Here is a 20,118-nt window from a genome sequence, read left to right as displayed (position 1 = left end):
GAGTTCGATTCCCGCTCACGGCCAACACCTGTGACAATTGTCTGAAACGGTCCTGTGCCTCCCCTAGGTAAACTCGGCCTCAAATGAGTACCTGGTGCGGTGTGTGAGCATCGCCACTGGGGAGACAAAGGCGGACGGGCGTGGTGCTGGCCACAGACCGCCTCGTGTGCCGTGCCGGCCTTCATAGGTGCTCGCCAACAGCACTTGCCCCAACGGTCTGTTAAGGCTACGCGCGGGATCTTTGTCTTTGTCTATTTACCAAACGCCATTAGCTGGGTTCTTGAATGGTGCAAGTGGCCTCAACTGCACGCCACTTGGGCCAGAATGTTCAGCGCGTGAATGCGCGGAGCGAAGTTAAATTATTCTTCAGAGATAAGTGCAAGCGAGTGGACCGTGGGAGAGGCGTCTGTCGGGGGAAGACTTCGTCGTGAGTCTATCATCAACGGGGCTTTGACCGGGAGAATAGAGACACACAGAGACGCACAGAGACAGACGCACGCATATGAACGTGCAGACAGACATCAGACGTTTAAGCACACACACACGCAAGCGCGCGCGCGCGAACAGAAATATCTAAGCACTCCGATTAGCACGGTTGGCTGCGTACGGTGCGAAAGAAGTTCAACTTACATACACACACATTACAAACACGCAAGACAGACGCATACGCTCACACGCAGACGTATCACACACATAGACAAAAAATCTCTCGTATAGCCTGAACAGACTTTTGGGTGCACGTGCTGTTAGAGAGCACCTATGAAGGACGGCACGGCACACACGGCGGTGTGTGGCCAGCACCACGCCCGGCCGCCTTTGTCTCCCTAGTGGCGATGTTTACACGCCGCACCAGGTACTGAGTCGATGCAGGGGGAGGCCCATAACCGGTTCAGATAATCGTCACCGGGTGTTGGCCGTGAGCGGGAATCGAATTCGGGTCGCCGGGTTCGTAGCGCAGCGCGCCAACCGCTGCACCACCGCTCCCCCACTTTACGCACTCGCATGAAGGTAAAGGCACACACACAGAGACATTCAAATTCACCGAGACAGACAAATATACGGACGCACAGAAAAAAAGACACGCACGCGCACAGCGCACCCGCACTCACACATTGAGTAGCAGCAGCAGCAGCAACAACATTGTCGTTCGCTACACGAGAGTTGGCTCTCGCGGTCGACACTGAGCCATGTGCTCGCTCACGGACGACGCGGCGGACACAGCGGCCGAGGGGGTTCCCGGCGCGCCGCCGTGTCGAGGATGGACCCCGCACGGAGCCGCGTGCGCGGCGTGTCGCCCCACCCTCGCCTCCCTCCCAGCTCGCCGCGCCGCGACTCCTCTCTCATCGCAGCCCAACGACAACAACAACAACATCATCAACATCAACAACAACTCGTCCTGCAGGGGCGCCCCTTCGGACGAGGCTGGTCGGGTCCCCTCGGCGTCTCCACCAGCGTCGTCGGGGCTCGCACCCCGCCGTGGAGGCAGGGACGCGTGTCCCATGCACGGACGCGAGGGTCTGCAGCTGACGCTGTTCTGCATGCGGTGCAGGGAGCGCCTGTGCTACCGGTGCGCGTACGAGGGGCACCGCGAGCACACTGCGCTCCCTCTGTCCGCGGCGCAGGACAAGGCGAAGGTAAAAAGGGCCCTCTGATGAGATTTGACAGATGTGTGTGTGTGTTAGTGTGCGCGGTGAACTTCTTTCGCGCCGTACGTAGCCAAACCGTGCTCATCGGAGGTGCGGAGGACATTGCTTTTTCTAGCGCTCACGTGTGCCCGCCTTCAAGGCTGGTGGGACGGTGGCGAGATGGTAACTACCTCGCCTGGTATGGAGGAGATTGTGGGTTTTTAGCCCGATTCTGACGCTCGCATATTTGGAGTTTGCGTGTCTCTCTCTCCCCATGGTCGATGGTCATTTTTATCCGGGTCCTCCGGTTTTCACCCTCCGCATTTAGAATGGACGTGCGTTTAGAGTGTTTCGTTGTTATTCATTGCCACACGAAAAACCACTTCGTTAAGCTGTCATTTGTGGCCAGGTGGCTTCTGACAAAGAGCTATATAGCTCAGTGGGCCTTACCTGGTCAAATAAAATATAATTTGATTTCGTTTTCAAAGCTGCTCGGTAACGCCGCGTGCTTACCCCAACAGTCTGTAGCTAAAGCCCAAAGGGGGGATGATTGTTGTTTTTGTTGTGTGTGACCCAGGTGATGAATACGAAACGACGTTCTTACTCTTCTTGGTTCTTTCGGTAAAGTCACGTAGAAGGGAAATAATAAAAATTTTACATTATAAAATAATTCTCACGACGTTTCGACGCTGTCTTTCCGACAGCCCTGTTTTATTCACCTGAAGACGGCTGCTTGCGTTGTGGCCGAAACGTCGTGAGAATTATTTTATGTTTTATTTTTATTATTTTATTATTTCCCTTCTACGTGACTTTACCGAAAGAACCAAGAAGACAAATCCCTGAAGTCACGAAAGCTTTAAATCGACGTTCTTACTGTCGTTCGCAGGAGACGATAGACTGCCGCAAAAGGCTGGTGGAGAAGCGGGTGGAGCTGGTGAGACAATCGCGGCACCGAGCGGAGGTAGCGTGCGGATGACACCTGGGCGGAGACGTTCGCGTGATGTGCGCCCGCCGCCGGCCCAGCGCCACGCGCGTTTTGTCCGACTAATCGCGGCCGCGGTTAAGTTAAGCGCCGCCGACGCTGAGAGCGCTGCAGAAGAAGATGCCGCTGGCTGATGGTGCCGCTCGTGCCGGTGAAACTGCAACTGCTTCTGCTGATGATGACGCCGGCGGTGGTGATGACGATGATTATGATGGTGATGATGATTACGCCGATGACGATGATTATGATGCTGATGATTATGATGCTGACGCGTACGTGATAATCCAGAAGCGACACGCGGAGGCCATGGCGAGGCTGAGCGCGGAGCTGGGCAGGCTGCGGGATTTGGTGGCGCGGAGAGGGGAGGCCGCGGCCGCGGAGCTCGTCAGAGTCAGGCTGGGCCGCCTCGCCTCCCTGCAGCTGCGGCAGGGAGGCCTCGAGGAGGAGTGGGGGCACCTCGACTCGATCGCCAAGACCAGGGAACAGAGGGCCTTCTTGCAGGTGCGGTGGCGAGAGGTGCACTACGACAGGTGGACGTGGGTTCGATCCCTCCTCACCCTGACGCCTGGAAATCTGGAGTTTGCATGTCTCTCCGGGTCCTTGGTGGTTTTTTCTCTCCACATTTAGAAACGCGCGTTTAAAGTACTTGGCTGATCGACATCGCCACACGATACGCCACTTCATTGGGCTGTCATTTGTGACCAGGTCGCTTCTGAAGAAGAGCGATTTAGCTCAGTGGGCCTTGTTGGGTATTTTATTTTTAAATACAAGTACGTGTGTGTGCGTGTGTGTGCGTGTGTGTTTGTTCCTGCCAGTGATGAATGTGGAGGGGGGAGGGAGTGGTGACGTAGCGGCTAGCGCGCTGCACTGTGAAACCTGCGACCTGAGTTCGATTCCCATGCACGGCCACCAACAGCAGTGATGTATATCTAGACCGGTCCTGGGCCTCCCCTAGGTCGACTCAGTCTCATATGAGTAACTGATGTTGGGGGAGACAAAGGCGGCCGGGCGTGGTGCTGGCCACCCACCCCCTCGTGTGCTCGCCAACAACACTTGCCCCAACAGTCTGTTAAGGCTACACGGGGGATCTTTGTAGCGGATGAATGCCTCCCCACCACGCCAGTCAGTGCCCCCTCGCACCCTCGAAAATTACCCCTTACCCCCCCCCCTTAACCCTGCACGATTCATCGTCCGGATCACGCATTACCATTCATAATTTAAAAAAAAATCTTCAATTCTATGATTTAAAAAAATGTTCAGGTCACGGGGGGAGGGGGGGTGGTGTCCATAGGCTATGTAAGCAGCCAGGGTTTCGTGGAGAAAGCGAATTATTATAATCATCATTAGCTGGATTTAATATCTCACGGAATATTTTCGGGGCCCCCCCAAACCCACCTCCCCCCGGACACCATTCCCCGACATCAGCCCCCTGGACAGCCCCTCCTGAAATGAACCCCCCCCCCCCCCCCGCCGCTTACGAGTGTGCACGTTGCGATGCGTTTCCGTAACGTGATGACCCCCCCCCTCCTCCCCCGCCGCCCCTCCCAAAACCAGGCGTTTTCCACGCTCTCCGAGCCCGTCTTCGAAGAGGAAAACGACAAGTGGGACGACGAAGACGGCGACGATGGGGGTCTCCGTTCGCTGGAGCCCCTGCGCGCGTGGCTCACGGGGCAGAAGACCCCGCGACGACACAGGGACCCCCGTCGAGTGGGCCCCCTCTGCTCCCCGCCGGCGCCAGGGCTCCCCCCGCGCAACCAACCCATCATGGACGGCACTCGGATTCGGCAGAGCCGAGCGCACGCTCCCTGCGTGGCGCCGCCCGACCCCCACCGCCATCGTCACCACCACCACGACCACGACAACCACCGCCACTACAACGAGCGTCGACAGGTGGTGCACAGGTGCGCGGATCGGGAGATGCTGCGTGGGTCGAACGCAGCCGGGATCCCACGGGGGGCGGCAGTCGAAGCGTCGGTTGCGTCGCCAAGTCCTCTCGTTCCGTCTGCCCGTACCGGGGTGGAGGCACGATGGGGGGCACGGAGCTCGAGTGCAGGTAGAGGGTCCAGAGCGAAGGGAACTTCAGTACGAGCGTTGTGTCGCTATTAGGGAGTAAAATCGGCCAACTTTGGTCAATGCCAAAAAGACTTGGGAGAGTCAAACCAGAGCACAAAGTTCCAGATTTGAAGCTTTCGTGACTGCAAGTATTCATATTCTTAGGTTTTCTCGGTAAAGTCACGTAAAAAACACAAGCTTCCGTCTGTGTTGCCTCCGAAACGTCGTGATTTTTATTTAATTTTTATTTTACTTTTATTAATTTTGATTTTTTTACCTACGTGACTTTACCGAAAAAACCTAAGAATGCAGAGCACAAAGGACAACAGTATTTGCAAAGTTCCAAAGATTCTCGAGACCCAGTGTGGCTTTGCCGGGTAAATAAGTGCAATAATAATAACTTGGCTAGAATCACAAGGTGAAGGGGAGGGGGGCTTAGCGCACTCTAGCCCCCCACCCCTCCCCCCCCAAAGTTATTGTACTGGCGCCACCACTCCACCTCCAGGCTGGGCTCCTACCGATTAAACTAAAACTATTTTTTACTTTACCACGTAAGACCCACTAAGCTATATAGCTCTTTTTCAGACGTGACCTGGCCACAAATGATAGCGCAGAGAAAGTGGATTATCACGTGGACATTCATAGCAGCCAAATACTCTAACAGAATGTTGATTCTAAACGTGGAGGGAAACCCCTGGAGGACCCGGCGAGAAATCCACGCGACCACGGGGAGAGAGACACGCAAGCTCAAAATATACAACAGGCGTCAGGGGCGGGATCGAACCCACGACGTCCTGTACACCAGGCGAGGCAGTAAACATCTCGCCACCGTGGCGCCTTACACCGACGTTCTTCTTGCGTGAACAGATTCCCCACCATCACCGCCACCTCCTCCGACGGGGGCGTCTTCGACTTCTGCCTCGACCCGGGCAGCGCCTCCCCAGGCCTCCGCCTGAGTGCCGACCGCCGGGCCGTGGAGTGCTGCGCCGAGGGACCACGGCCCGTGGCTCGCCACATCATCGGTAGCGCCATCGGCGTCGTGGTCGCTGGCGGCGGCGGTGTTGGTGGTGGCGGCCTGACCGCTCACGGGCGGTGGCACCAGGCGACCGCGCGGCAAAGCAGGTGACCCGGGCGATCGGTTTGCACGCAACTTGGTCGCGTGTGTGTGGGGCCGTCGTCCGAAATGGAGTTGCGAGCAGTTGCAGGACCGGTTGCTCGCAATTAGAGATGGACTCGGCTCTCAAACGTCGATCTGTATCGGCGATTCGCAGCGACGTGTTGCTTCACGCGCGATACGATTTTGCTCGTTGAGACGCTGAACATGCAGCTTTTATTTCCGTGTTGCGCAACAACGGCGCCTGATGAGACACCGTGGGGCCTCATGAGACACTGTGAGGCCTCATGAGACACTGTGAGGCCTCATGAGACACCGTGAGGCCTGACGAGACACAGTGGGGGGTCATGGGATACCGTGGGCCCTCATGAGACACCGTGGGGCATGATGGGACATGTCCGTGCAGACATGTCCAAACCAGTGGATCAACATCTCATCAGCGGTGTGTGGCCTTTCTTGACGAATGCATTGAAGTTCTTTTGTTATTTGTACTTGTGCCCCACTGCCAAGGCAGCAGCAGCAGCATCACCAGATATTTTTAGGATATGAAGAACCATGGTTCTGTCATATCCTGTGCCAGTGGTGGAAATTCCACATTCCTATGACGGGGACTAGTCTTTCAATAGGGCAACCACTGGTGACTTCCCCCCAAAAGTGAGTGACATTAATTGTATCCAGCCTGGAGGCTTGATTGATTGCTCCTAAGTACTCCGAGGTCGAGGCTCGTTTCTGGGGTGATCGGGTTTTTGCCAGCGCAGCTCCCAAACTTTGGAATGCTTTGGCTTGGTGATTAAGACAATGGGAACCGTGAGCCATATTGAAGTCCGTCTTGAAAACTCGCCTCTTTAAACTGGGCTTCACCCCCACTAGTTGTGTCCATTTACCCTGCAGGTTCTGTTTATTTCCTGGCTTTCCATACACGGTGGCTCATTGGTGGGATCTACGGATGAAATTGCGCCACTTTACAAAGGCACATCATTTTTACTATTAACTCGGATTCGATCTCGCAAGCCTCATTTCCAATTGCAAGCCGCTCGCTCTCCCAGCGAGGGACACTGTCCCGGTTTGTTCCGTCCGTCCATGCATGCGTCCGTCCGTCCATCCATGCAGAGGTGGCAACGTTGCGCGCAGGGGGGCCGTCCCTCCCGTCCGGAGTCGCGACTTCCTGACGGTGCTGGGAGACCGAGCGATCCCAGCGGGGCAGCGCTGCTACTGGGAGGTGTCCGTGAACCGCGCCGGCGACTTCCGAGTCGGCGTTAGCCTCGCCGGCCCTCGCCCCGGCGGCCGCAGGGCACCGCCGCCGCCGCCAGCCCTCCCGGCGTCGCTGCGTCGTCGCAAGCGGGCACCGCAGAGGGGCGGCTTCGACGAGGAGGAGGACGACGACGACAATGACGGCGGCAGCGAGGACGACCACGACGACGATGGCGGCGGCGGCGATCTGGACGACGTGGACGAGGAGGGCCTGCAGTGGACGCTGGTGCTGCTCGGAGCCGAGCGGCTCTTCGCGGTGCACGGCGCCACCAGGGAGCGCGTCTTCCTGCCCGCGCTGGCCGCGGGCACGCGGCGGCTGGGCCGCGTCGGGGTGATGTCCGACGGAGGGCGCGGCGTGCTGGCGTTCTACGACGCGAGCGCCGGCGGCGACAAGCGCCACCTGCACACGTTCCGCCCGGGCCGCGGGCTGCTGGCGAGGCCGCTCTACCCGCTGCTGGCCCTGCGTGCGGGCCGCCTGGCCGTCGTGTCGGGCCTGGAGGTGCCCCCCCGCCTCGTGTGGAGGGCCGCCCAGCGGCAGCGCTGTGCCTGACGCGTGTGACCGCGTGACAAGCCGCCAAGACACTCTACGAAGGGAGCTTCGGTTTTATAATCATAATGTAATAATTACTCGACTAAAACTAAACTATTTGTATTTCATCAGGTAAGGCCCACTGAGCTGTGTCGTTATTTTTCAGAAGCAACCTGGCAATCACAAATGATCGCTCGACAAAGTGACTTATCATCATCGTGTGGAAATTGCTAGAAGCCAGAAATTATCTCAACGCGTGATGTTGATTCTAAATGTTGCAGGGAAAACCCGGAGGACCCGGAGACAAATCCACGCGACCACGGGGAGAGAGGACATGCAAACTCCACATATACAGGCGTCAGGTTTGGGATCGATCTCTTAACCTCCTGTATTCCAGGCGGCGTTGTTAACATCTCATAATAATGTGTCCAAAAACTCGTTGTTCGGCAGGGTCCCTGCATTGGGACAACAACACCAGTGACAGTGGCTGGTGCGGGAGGAAACCGTGGAGCCTGGAGGAAACTCACGCGGACAGAGGGGGCTAACGCACAAACTGCACGCAGAAGAGGCGCCCGAGTCAGGAATCGAACCGAGGTTGCTCTTGCTGCGAGGCGCGAGCGTTGCCACCTGCCGTTTTTTTTGTTTGAAATGCGCGCGCGGAAACGAACACCTGGGCACCGACGCAAAAGTCCGAACCAAGCTTAGAATGAGCAGCCGCAGTGTCCACGACCGCACTCGGGATATCTTGGCCACATCTCGCAGTGCCCACGACGACTGGCAAGCCCCGGTTGGTGGTCACCCAGCCAAGCGCTAAACCAGGCTCAGACTCTTGCTTCGCTTCAGATACGTGATGAGAACGGGCGCATTCAATGTGATTTGGTACGAGGTGAGACACGTCTTAGACAAGAGGAGCATTTTACAGACTTCCCTCCCTTTACGCGGGTTCAGTTTGTGCAATTTTGCATTATGTTTGTTTACATTCGAACCAAAAATTCGCTTCATGCGGTTTGAATTCACTCATATGCGGCTATGCGGTGGGAAGTGGGACAACATTGTGTGTGTGTGTGTGTACTGTGGGGAGCGGTGGTGTAGCGATTCACGCGCTGCACTACGAACCCAACGGCCCGAGTTCAATTCCCACTCACGGCCAACACGTGACGATTATCTGAACCGATTATGGGTCTCCCCTACGTATACTCAGCTTCAAATGAGTACCTGGTGCGGTGTGTAAATATCGCCACTGGGGAGACAAAGGCGGCCGGGCCTGGTGCTGGCCAACCACCCCCACGTGTGCCATTCCGGCCTTCATAGGTGCTCGCTAACAGCACTTGCCCCAACAGTGTGTTAAGGCTATACGGGGGATCTTTGTGTTTGGCCTGTGTACTGTGCTCGTCACTCGGCAGGCAGCTTTCTCCTTGTGCGGTGCATTGCGCGATTTCGCTTTGCGCGCCCTCGTTTTGGAACGCATCTACTACCACCGCGTGAAGCGACGGGGATACCTGCCGAAAATATCACGGTCGCGGCCAAAGCCGTCGATGCCACCAGCAAGGCTGCCGCACGGGAGACACGCAGCGACCACCACGATCTGCTTTCATCGTCTCAATCCCCACCATCTAGTGGGCGCCACGGTGGCGGGATGGTAACGACCTCGCCTGATATACATGAGGTCGTGGGTTCGATCTCAAACCCGGACGCCTGCATATTTGCGTGTTCTCCCCGAGGTCACGTGGATTTTTCTCCAGGTCCTCCGGGGTTTCTCTCCATATTTAGAAACATGCATTAAGAGTATTTGGCTGCTACACGTTTCCACGTGATGAGAAGCCACTTCGTTGAGCTATCATTTGTGGCCAAATCGCTTCTGAAAAAATGAACCCATAAAAACAAAGTTTTTCACTATAAATCTTTTATATGCGTGGCGGCTAGAGTCCTCTCGTCCTCTGGCTTGAGATGGCTGCCACCTATGGGTCAGATGATTGCCTGCCACCATTAAGCAATTGGTAATTAAATATATTTTTTTTTTCCTAAAAAGTGTAAAGTTATGGAAAAAAAATTTCACGAAAATAAATTGTCACGCACAACGAGTCTGTGTGCAAAATGTCAGCTCGATTGGATCACGGGAAGTGGGTTAAAAAACGACCTAAAGATTTGCACGGTCGTAAGCGCACAAGCAAGCAAGCAAGTGAACTTAATATAAAGGATTTAAAAACAAAGTTTTTAAATCCTTTATATGCGTGACGGCTAGAGTCCTCTCGTCCTCTGGCTTGAGATGGCTGCCACCTATGGGTCAGATGATTGCCTGCCACCATTAAGCAATTGGTAATTAAATATAATTGTTTTTTTCTAAAAAGTGTAAAGTTATGGAAAAAAAAATTCACGAAAATAAATTGTCACGCACAACGAGTCTGTGTGCAAAATGTCAGCTCGATTGGATCACGGGAAGTGGGTTAAAAAACGACCGAAAGATTTGCACGGTCGTAAGCGCGCAAGCAAGCAAGAGAACTTAATATAAAGGATTTAAAAAGAGCGACATCGCAGTTGGGGGCCTTTCCTGGTAAAATAAAAAATTGTTTAGTTTGGTATCAGCTCTGGGGTCTTCCCAGCGATCACCGGACTCGTGGAGACCCTTCCGACGTGTGGTTATTAAAAAATATGTATGCGTAAAAATATACCCGCTGTGTGTTTGTGTACTACGCTGTTACATAATTACAACAGCACAAGATACCCACAGCCGTGTGTGGTGGCGTGATATTGTCATCGTTTATAATGCCGAGTGCAGCCTCGATTAACATGCTGAATGTTACATCGTATCGGGAGATTAATTTCAGTCGGAGCTGTCTGGGCCTGAGCACCAGAAAATATGTCCATGCTGCGATCGGAAAATCCCCACCCAGCCCCTCCCTGCACGACGGACGGACACAATAATCCCCTGTGGGCTGGTGTAACCAGGAGGTTCCTACCAGTATAAACTCTCCTGCCTCTGTCCACATCCAGAAGTATCAGTGGGTACACCATTGATATGCGATCGGCTGGCTGTAAAGTGTGGGGTACTCCAAACTTTTTCCAAGAAGCCTGGCCAGCTTGGAAAAGTAGGTGACAATACACTCAAATGGAACTCCTGCCACCAGTGACATGAGCAAGCAATTGCAGGGCTGCACCTCTACCTTGTTACCGATTCAATAACGAGCATTGCTGACCCAACAGAAGACCCGTGCACCAAAGATAACGTCTCGTTATTTTCGTAATCTAAGTTTTGTGATTGAACGATAGTTCCTGAATGGGGATGTCACGAATGTGTTGGCTCTTTTTCAACATAGCCTCCATCCTTTCCTATGCACGAGTGCCAACATGGAACCAGGGCCAGGATTCCATTACAGAATTTAAAAAAATCACCATCAGCGTAATGTAACCATTTGCGTACAACATCTTGGACAGAGACGGGGGCATCGTTTTCACAATATCTTCACCACACAGGTCGTCCCTTAAATGTGAGGGTGCCAGATCTGGGCTCTGCAGACGATGGAGAAGTACAATCCACCCAAAATGTGTAATGACCTCTGCGGTCTGGAATTATCCGGCGGTGGTGGTGAAGCACATGGCCTGTAATCGATTCCTGTGGAGGCTAGGGTTGGTGGATCGCACAGATGTTATGAAACTCCCTTCCCATGGGTGTCAAGGAGGAGCCATACCCTGGCTCGCCAAGAGAAGGCAGAACAAGCGAACTCCACCTGTTCCATCTGCATGGGATAGAGCGTTGCCTCCTCGTACGCATGTATTTTCTCCCAGTGCTCCTTTTTGCTCCCGCATGCATCAACACTTGTTCATTGGCCGACAACACCTTCATATATAGAGGATCGCAGAGCTTGGGCAATTGTTGGTGCCGCTCGTCTGTGGTTCCTCCTCGCATCTCTCGAACCGCCCCCTCTCAATGAGAGCGAGAACCGAATCCTGTGCGACGGCGGCGGCAAGTTGTTGTGTTGGAGAGGAGATCGAGTCTTCGACCCCGTCATCCTCGTGTTGTTCGGCACGATGTCCGACGTTTCGCTGCACGTGCCGGGGAGCTGCTTCATGGAATTGAATTATCATTTGTCGCTCCACGCGCTCGGAGCGGAAAAACGTCGGGACAGCGCGCCGAACAACACCGCGGTACGACCCGAAAACGCATCGGAGAGCCGTAACAGCACAACCTTTTAACGATCGCTCCTGGAAAGCGCGCCTGCGGGCCAAACAAGTCCACTTCCAAAAACTCGCGGCTCGGGGACCACATTTCAGTGCCGAAGCCTCGGGATCCTCTCTGGGACCCTAAACTTTCCCAACTATTCAGCGCAGCATTTTAACGGACCGAGCGCTAAATGATGACCATGATCCTAATTGGCCCTTGGAGGCCTGGGGGGGGTGGGGGGGGCGCTGCTATTTGCAGATGCATTTCGGGAGGAATGGGGGGGGGGGGTCCCCCAGCAACGCCTCCGCAAGTCTTATTCCAGCTTAACAGCAGCTGTCTCCCAGCGAGCCGGGGGAGACGGGTGGGTGGGCAAGGGGCAGGCGGAGCACCCACGCGATGGGACGCCTTGCCACCTGAAAATCAGGGCAATCAGAGTCGGTAGATATATTTAAGTCTCCTTTGAAAAACCCATTTCCTTAAAGTGGCCTTCACTCTTTCGCTTGGTCGGTTGCCCCTGGTTCTGTTTTTGTTTCCTGCGTTGCGCATCGGGATCCTAGTGTGGAATGCGCATGATACATTTGAATTATTATTATTATAAAACGGCGCATCGATTCGCTCGCACCCGTGCGTGCTACGAATCGATTATATTCACGGTTTGCACAAATTGAAATAGTGGACGGATGGTTCAGTGAGGGGTGGTGGGGGGGGGAATGAAAGGGTGTGGGTGAGGACGGAGCGGTGAGAGTGGGGATTGAGGGGTTAGGAAGAGTATGGAGTGGTGCGGGAGGGTAGCAGGGCATGTGTAAAGATGCGGGGAGGAGGGGAGAGGGGGGTGGTGGTGGTGGAGGGGTGTGCGTGAGAATGTATGGGTGAGAGTTGGACTGGAGTGTGTGTGTGTATGCGTGTAGGGATGGATGAGCGTGCTTTGGTACTGAGGGGTAAACATGGGAAAAATGCGTTACGTGTTAGGATGGAGGGGTGCGTGTGTCCCGATGTGTGTCATGGTGGAGGGCTCATTCCCAAGTTCGATTCCTGCTCACGGCCAACACCGGTGACGATTATATTTTATCTGAACGAGCCCTCGTGCGAAGTCATCACCACGAGGATGACAAAGGCGGCCTTGCGTGGTGCTGGACACACAGCCCCCTCGTGTGCAGACTTCCATAGGTGCTCGCTAACAGCCATTGCTCCTACAGCTCGTCGAAGGCTATAGGAGGGATCTTTGTCTTTGGAGGGGTCAGTGTGGGGATGAATGAATGAGGGATTTGTGTGAAGACGGAGGAGCATGCCTGGGAAGAGGGGGGGGGTGGCGACGATGTAAGGGTTTGCGTGACGAGCAACACAGATGTATTAGACACGCACCTCACATTGGCCAGAGACGGCCGACGCATTGTCGATTCGGCGAACAGACCCGGCGGATTCTACGCTTGCCGCTTGCTGGTCTCCCCCCCCCGCCACCCCCCCGACTCCCACGCACCCTGCACAGTGGCTGCTGAGGAGCGGGCGGGTAATTGTAATGGGAAAGCGTTCTTGCCCAGGAGCAGGGAAGCACAATGAGGCCTTGTCGGCATGGCGCGTTAAATCGCATCGTTGTGCGGAAAGGGATGCGGGAAGCGATCGTCCTGGAGTGGCTCCTCTCGCGCCAGCAGCAGCAGCCGCCTCCTGCTTCTCCTGATCGCCAGCCCTCGACAGCGCAAAGCGTCTGAAAGGAACATTGATTTGCACGCGCTAAAAATAAGTTGGCACTTTCGACAAGTTATGTTTTTTTTTAAAGGAGGTTTCTTTTGCCCGCTTTATCATAACGGTCATCGCAATGGACAGAGAATCCCATTTGAAGTTAATCGACAAATCAATGCACCGTCATATGCATATATCTTACCCAGGTGTGTACAGTATTTAATATGCTACGGCTATATGGCTTGTATAAACACTTTGTAATACAGCGATAAGAACATACTTAACTCTTAGCTTTTTTCAGAGGCAACCTGGCCACACAGGATAGCTTATCTCAGTGGCTTGCATCACCATCACGCGTGAGAGTTTATCGTATAAGCCAAATTATTTGAACGTGTATTTTCAAATTGCGGAGGGAAAAACCAAAAGGGCACTACGGGGAGCGAGAACACGCAAACTCCAAGTATACAACAGGAATCGTCAGTATCTAAACTGGAACTCACGACCTCCTGCGTACCAGGCAAGGGAGATAACATCTCCCCGCCATCCCGGCGAGTTATTTTACAGCGGAGGTGGCCGGGTGGCTCAGAAGTCAAAGTGCTGAGCTGGCACTGCTGAGATCCTGGGTTCGAATCCAAGCAGCAGCGGGATTACCAAGTAATGTAGAGAGTTGATTCATCTCACCTTGGTCACCATTGACTAAACAACAACAAAAAACCCATCAGATTAAATTGTATTCTGCACTGAATTGGGCTAAATTCCTGCTCCGAATACAACTAAATAAGGCGACAAGGAAGACTGCAAGTGTGGTGGAACCCATCTCAAGAGAAGCTGAAAGGTGATTCAGATGGCCAAGACATGTCGTTCCAAGTGCGGTAAACCCACATCAGAAGAAGGGAGACGAACGTGGAATTATGACGGCGGAGACCGAGTGGCAGGCCTCGTTTGTCGTACTTCCCCCCGCACCTCCGATTAGCTCGGTTGGCTACGTACGGTGCGAGAGAAGTTCAACACATACAAGTGGTTTGACGTGGTGAGCCAGGACAGGAAGGACTGTGGAGTGGACGTGGAGATGATGGCCCAGGGCAGGAATGAGCGAAGAAAGGGGAGCAGGACACGTCAGACCATGAACGAGTAGGAGAATGCCAGGGAGAGGAGGAAGCAAATGTATATTGCAGCCCGATTGGTACGACCTACAAAGCGAGTACGATTCACGTGCACTTAAACGGATGCTGCCATGTGGTTAATGATAAGCACGCTGAACTTGTAATCCAGAGATGGCCCGTTCAATCTCCCGGAGCGGCGGATTAAACAATGGGGATGGTTATTTTTTTACATTCATCTCCCCCTGCCTGTCCACCCCATAAAACGGATCCCACCGCAAATAATTGTCGGTCGGCAGGTCAAAAGTGGTGGGGTAAAGTGTAAGTATTTGGCTGCAATAAATGTCCACAAGATAGGCCACTTCGTTGAGCTATCATTTGTGGCCAGGTCGCTTCTGAAAAAAGAGCATATATAGTCTCAATGGGCCTTACTTGGTAAAAAAAAAAGTTAAATAATTTAGTTTAGGTACCCCCGCCTCTTCCAATACATCTAGCCAGCTTGGAAGAGGAGACCAAAAATCTCTGGGAGGGGGCTTTCTAGAGCTCCCTCTCGTGGAAGCGACTTCCACGAGCAGTGGCGCGAGGAAGAAATTGCGGGGCTGCACCTTTATTATTTTTTACACTTTAAAACACGTTTTACTCGTAATTTAACAACTGGACAGCCACCGCCCGAAACCATTTGCCACCCCCCTCAGCTGACCCAAGTGCGACCTCTGCCCTGCAAGCGTAAGGTAACGTGACATCTGTTTTTCATCCCGGGATGGATGACCGATGAACTATTAGTGGTCACCCCTGCTGATAAAATAAGGCACGTTGCGACAAAGAGGGCAACGCGTTAACAGGCGGCTTTAAGAGGGTGCCGAGTGAAACTGCAACTTTTTTTTTTACTTTCAAAACTTGAAGCCAAATTATTCACGTACGCCGGGCCGGGTACCCGATTCTCAGGGCAGTAGCGATTGTTTGTATAGTTTGTTCTTTAACGTGTTCCAACCTAAATAAAAGTATTTTCAAGTTTGCCCGTCCATCATGAGGAGGCATGATAAGCGTCTTAAAACCTATCCAATGTGAATCCTACTTTAGACTAATGTCGTGACACTATTAGGGACTGACCCTACAGAAGAAAATGGACCGTATTGATAAAAAAAACGCGTTGTCGCCCTATCCGGAGCGAAAAGGTCCGTTTGCAAAAATGCACAAATGCCTTTTGCCCTGGCAGTGTCCCCCGCCAGCTTGTCGTCTGCGAATGCAATACTTCCGACAAACGCGTGTTGGAAAGCGTTGCGCAATCCGTGCGTATGCAATGATTTTTCCTAACTCGTCTGTATGCTCCGTGAGCCCGAGTGCAACATTGGCATGAGCCTACGTGTTAAATTGGCATATAATTTGCACAAGTTGACAACGTCAACACTTACAAACATCGAATCGATGTTGATTGTTCAGTGCATAGTTCCACCGGTGGTGGGGTTTTAATGAATATGATGCTCACCAATTTATATAGCTTTAAAATATATTTTTTGTGAATGCTATATACCTTGTGACCCACCATGTTAAGTCTATACAAGTTTACCAAGTTACCTCTAGTTGAATACAATGTCACAATATGCTTCTTAAAACACATCTCATGTAACAGGGTCTTGGAGAAATGTAATCCTTTAATGTGAAAGTATTGCACCTATTGACACAATATCGGGAGACGCAGTCATATCACATACTGTATTGTATCGAGTAAAGTATGTAACGATGCAGAGAATCGATCAAATTATGTATGCTCACGAGACAAGCGTCGAACTCTAGAATCAATTACGAATCGTGTAATTTGTATGATGTGGTAAGGTTACTTTTAGGTCAACAGATTGAACTAAATTATCTTAAGGAGACAGGAGGAAAATATAAACAATGAAATGGTAAAAACAAGACTAACATTATCTGGTTGTTGAATCGAATCTTGACCTCAAATTGTGACAATTCACCAGATTGCTAAGGGGTGGAGTGGTAAATCACCACATGCCCACTATTCAGTTCAGATGTCTAAGAGTTACATTTTGCTATTGGTGTCATGTTATAATACAGCCCACGAAAGTGGATGTCAGAGCTACTTCTGAGATCCCTTTAAATGACCACTGGTTTACACATTAGGAGGGCATCACTTCCCCACTCGGTCTGACACTCACAGCAACCTTCATCGCCTGAAAGTCAAATGACTATTTTTTATAATCTGAGCTGGAATTTAGTGCAGAATCAAACTTGATGACATGCTTTTTCCGTGCAACCATTGGTGACCATGTTTAGATCATCCACTCACGACACTAATTAAATGACTGGCAGTTACCTGGATTCGAACCAAGTTTCTCAGTAGTATCAGCTGAGTAAACTAAACCTCCGAATCCACCTTAAGTTAATTGTTTTTTTACTCCAGTCTGTTCTCCCATAACGCATGTTTTCATAACGCGAATTGGACACAACACGATTCATGTATTAGGAAACACTACTTTGTTTTATAACGCAGGTGCGAATTCGTTATAATGCAATTGAATGAACTACGTCGCGCGAGGACCAAGGGGTTGTACGGCTGCTTCGGCGAAGCATCACAAAAGGCAGCATGCTGGATGCTTCTAGATGCTACCCACACGTCTCGGTCTTTGTTCAGCCTGCATACGCATCTCACGCGTTATGGCAGTGTGCTTTACCCCTACATTATCATTTAATATAACGCGATATTTCAATAACAGGCCATTCTTCAGTAACTTAACTACCCACGTTATAGGAGAACAGACTGGACACCTCACAACTCCCCGAGATACCTTTTTTGTCACATTTGCAAACCGTCTCCGTTTCAAGTTGAACGCACGGAATGGGGACGAGTGGGTGTTTTCCAGTCTGCCTGACGGACACGGCAAGGCTACCCCCACCAAATATGAATATGCAAACGACAACACTCACTCTTCAGTTTGCAGTCTTTGGAGTCCAGTGGCATCCAAGCCCGTCTCCCACCGTAGGGATCGCAGCGGAGCGTGGAGGTCATGACCTTCTCTGGAGGTCTCTCTTCTGCTTGAACATTCGTGCCCCCTTCCTTATCCTGTGGCGAGTGCTTGGGCACAACGCTCGTGACGGATGCGCACGCGGTCGCCAATGTGTATGAAACATCGGTCCGAGAGCAGAATCTCTGCGGTGCAACACTGAATTGCGATGCCAAGTTAAATGCCCAACACGCATTCGATAAATGTTCGACAGCACATGGCGCTGGGATTGTACACAAAACCGTAAGTGCATTGCTCAGTCTAAGCAGTTGTAAATATCCAACATCAATTTGGGGAGCGGGATAGTGGAGCATTGCGCTATGAACCCCAAAATATTAGCTTTATTTCCAGCCACGGTTAGCTATATTGGCGAGTGATATATGAACTGGTCCTTGACACCCTTCACTAGCCCGTACTGACCAGCATGAAGTATGCTCAAACAACCCCTGACCGAAAATACGTGGGGTGGTATTTATTCATCCAGAAAAGGACCGATACAGACATTCAACATAAATTTGGCACACGCACGAGGTTTCGAACACCCGATACAGACCATAATCGCCAAATAGTTAGTGCGACAAGATATTGCTCGCCCGTCACATATACGCGTAAAAATGCACGCAAACATCACCCACAAGGTAAGTGAATTATTTTTTATTCTCAGTAACATGAATGGTTGACACTGCAGCTAACATGTTATGTATTGATCAAACAAATTAGAAGAATAATTTCTCTCGATATAACATTGAAATATGCTCTGGTGCAGATGGCATTTCCTGTCTATAGGAACTATGCTACTTTAGTCGCCACTCTTATAATAATCAGCCATTTCGATAACGTCGCAGTGGCATACCAGCCTGTTGAAAGGTCACATCGCAAGGCACAGTACCGTTGAACTCACAGCTTCCTTTTGAATCTCCTTGCACTCACCCCACGTCAGCAACACACACATCACAGCCATCCAAGAGAGGCAAGATTAGCACCAGTGTAAGAAATTATTTTTTGACTGGAAGTGCACATTTTAGTTGTTAAACCTGTGGCATTAAAGCAAAGGGTTTTTGGGTTAGACCGTAATCCCTTCATATTGCAGCACAGCTTCCAACCTGAAACCATCATCGTCGTCATCATCATCATCATCGTCGTCCGAGCGATGCCCATTACGGGGGGGGGGGGGGGACTCGTTTTTAATGCCACGTTCACCTACTCCGGTGACAACTCGCCACCGCCCGTCACTGCGCCACCGGGCACAGCAACCAAAAGCGTTCCAAACGCCGCTGTGAAAAACAGCGAAGGCTCGCCGCCTTCTACTTATACAGAAAAGGGGAGATGCATTCAATAGAGAATGGCTGTTTGCAGTAATATATGGCTTTGTGTGAAGCCAAAGTAAGAGCTGCTGTTTTACCCCAGAGTACAGGAAACACCATCGACACATTGAAAGTGTTTCTGCATAACTTTGTCGCACAGCATATACAAGCTACACTGAATGAAAAACTGCCGATCGGGTTTTTTTTCTCCTCTTGTTGCATATATTTTCAGAAATGTTGCAAATAAAAGGGAAGGAAAGCGGCTGCCTATTTTGTCAAAACAGCAAAAATAGCATTCTGCGATGATGAATGGAATAACCTACGTCTCAATAAAGGTTTTTTTTACGTAAAAGCTATATACCATTTACTCTATGATCCTTTAGTGCGAGATTTTTTTCTTCTTCTAAGTTATCTATTTAGCACCATTATATGTAATAATACAAGAAATATACACAAGCAGGGGGTGCCTTTTTTGATGCATGAAAAGATTACAATGAAAGGACAGGAAATCAGTTATGGTGATACATGTTTAAGCTCCGTTAACGAGCAAAAAACAAAACAATTACAATTTAAATTGGCTCGTTTTACAGCCAATCCTGCCCGGTCGGCAGTCTAAATCCACGTAACCGCAAACAAAAAAAATAATGTCATCCCCGATTTCCAAACGAAAAATAAACTTTGTTTATCAACATTCGATACTGCAGAAATAATACATTACTGCATTAAGCAACATTTTTTTTCCGTAACGTACTTAGAGAGAATCATTGTAGTGCCTCTGAACTTCTAAGCACATGACCGAGAGTGCAAAGAGAAAAAAAGAAAAACAATTCCCAGCGACGACTTCAGCCAAAGTCATTTCAAAGCAAAACCGGCAGTGTTGGTCAACAAACCTGTGCACAATTGTGTGTACGCCAGACTTGTTGAAGCAAATACAAATTCGAACGCGCTAGGTTTTATAAACTTGTGCGCCAGAAAAAAAAATGATTGGCTCTTTCAGACCTCCGGACGGGCGTAAACCGGCACTTGACCAAACATAGTGAACTCGACAAAAAGCCATTCACATCAAGATGCATGCAAGTGATGCATTCAGCGGCAGCAGCTACTAAATATTAGTCAAGCAATTAACGTCTTCTCTTTTTTTGTTGTAATATATATCCTACAATTGTTTTATAAGTTCAATTTTTGTATTAAAAAATAATTTGATATAAACATATTGGCTTACATAGCAACGAAGCACTATGCAACAACAACAAAAAAAGAACTAAAAAGTAAAATACATCTTGAGGTAGGAATTTACACAAATAAATG

At 51.2% G+C, this 20,118-nt stretch overlaps 2 protein-coding genes across 2 annotated transcripts; both read left to right on the top strand.

Annotated features, from left to right (window-relative positions):
* The first annotated feature begins 881 nt into the window (after positions 1 to 881).
* On the top strand, positions 882 to 2,601 carry LOC144729840 (uncharacterized). The gene is made up of 2 exons (XM_078610357.1): positions 882 to 1,634; positions 2,512 to 2,601. The coding sequence occupies exons 1-2, from the start codon at positions 1,188 to 1,190 to the stop codon at positions 2,599 to 2,601; spliced, it is 537 nt and encodes a 178-aa protein (XP_078466483.1). The 5' UTR covers positions 882 to 1,187.
* On the top strand, positions 2,364 to 5,872 carry LOC144729751 (uncharacterized). Its single transcript, XM_078610219.1, has 3 exons — positions 2,364 to 3,108; positions 4,162 to 4,508; positions 5,527 to 5,872. Exons 1-3 carry the CDS (start codon positions 2,728 to 2,730, stop codon positions 5,783 to 5,785), a joined length of 987 nt encoding a protein of 328 aa, XP_078466345.1. The 5' UTR covers positions 2,364 to 2,727; the 3' UTR covers positions 5,786 to 5,872.
* The last annotated feature ends 14,246 nt before the right edge of the window (positions 5,873 to 20,118 follow it).

This window comes from Lampetra planeri, chromosome 33 (assembly GCF_965212315.1).
Source record: "Lampetra planeri chromosome 33, kcLamPlan1.2.h2, whole genome shotgun sequence".
In the NCBI taxonomy this organism is placed as follows: domain Eukaryota; kingdom Metazoa; phylum Chordata; class Hyperoartia; order Petromyzontiformes; family Petromyzontidae; genus Lampetra; species Lampetra planeri.
The sequence above is the reverse complement of the archived record's forward strand: the minus strand, read 5'-3'. Positions and strand labels throughout refer to the sequence as shown.

Coding starts and splice junctions, on each gene's coding strand:
- LOC144729751 (XM_078610219.1), top strand. CDS start 2,728: ATGCCGCTGGCTGATGGTGCCGCTCGTGCCGGTGAAACTGCAACTGCT. Junction 3,109..4,161: donor AACAGAGGGCCTTCTTGCAG/GTGCGGTGGCGA, acceptor TCCCAAAACCAG/GCGTTTTCCACGCTCTCCGA. Junction 4,509..5,526: donor CGTCGACAGGTGGTGCACAG/GTGCGCGGATCG, acceptor TTGCGTGAACAG/ATTCCCCACCATCACCGCCA.
- LOC144729840 (XM_078610357.1), top strand. CDS start 1,188: ATGTGCTCGCTCACGGACGACGCGGCGGACACAGCGGCCGAGGGGGTT. Junction 1,635..2,511: donor CGGCGCAGGACAAGGCGAAG/GTAAAAAGGGCC, acceptor TGTCGTTCGCAG/GAGACGATAGACTGCCGCAA.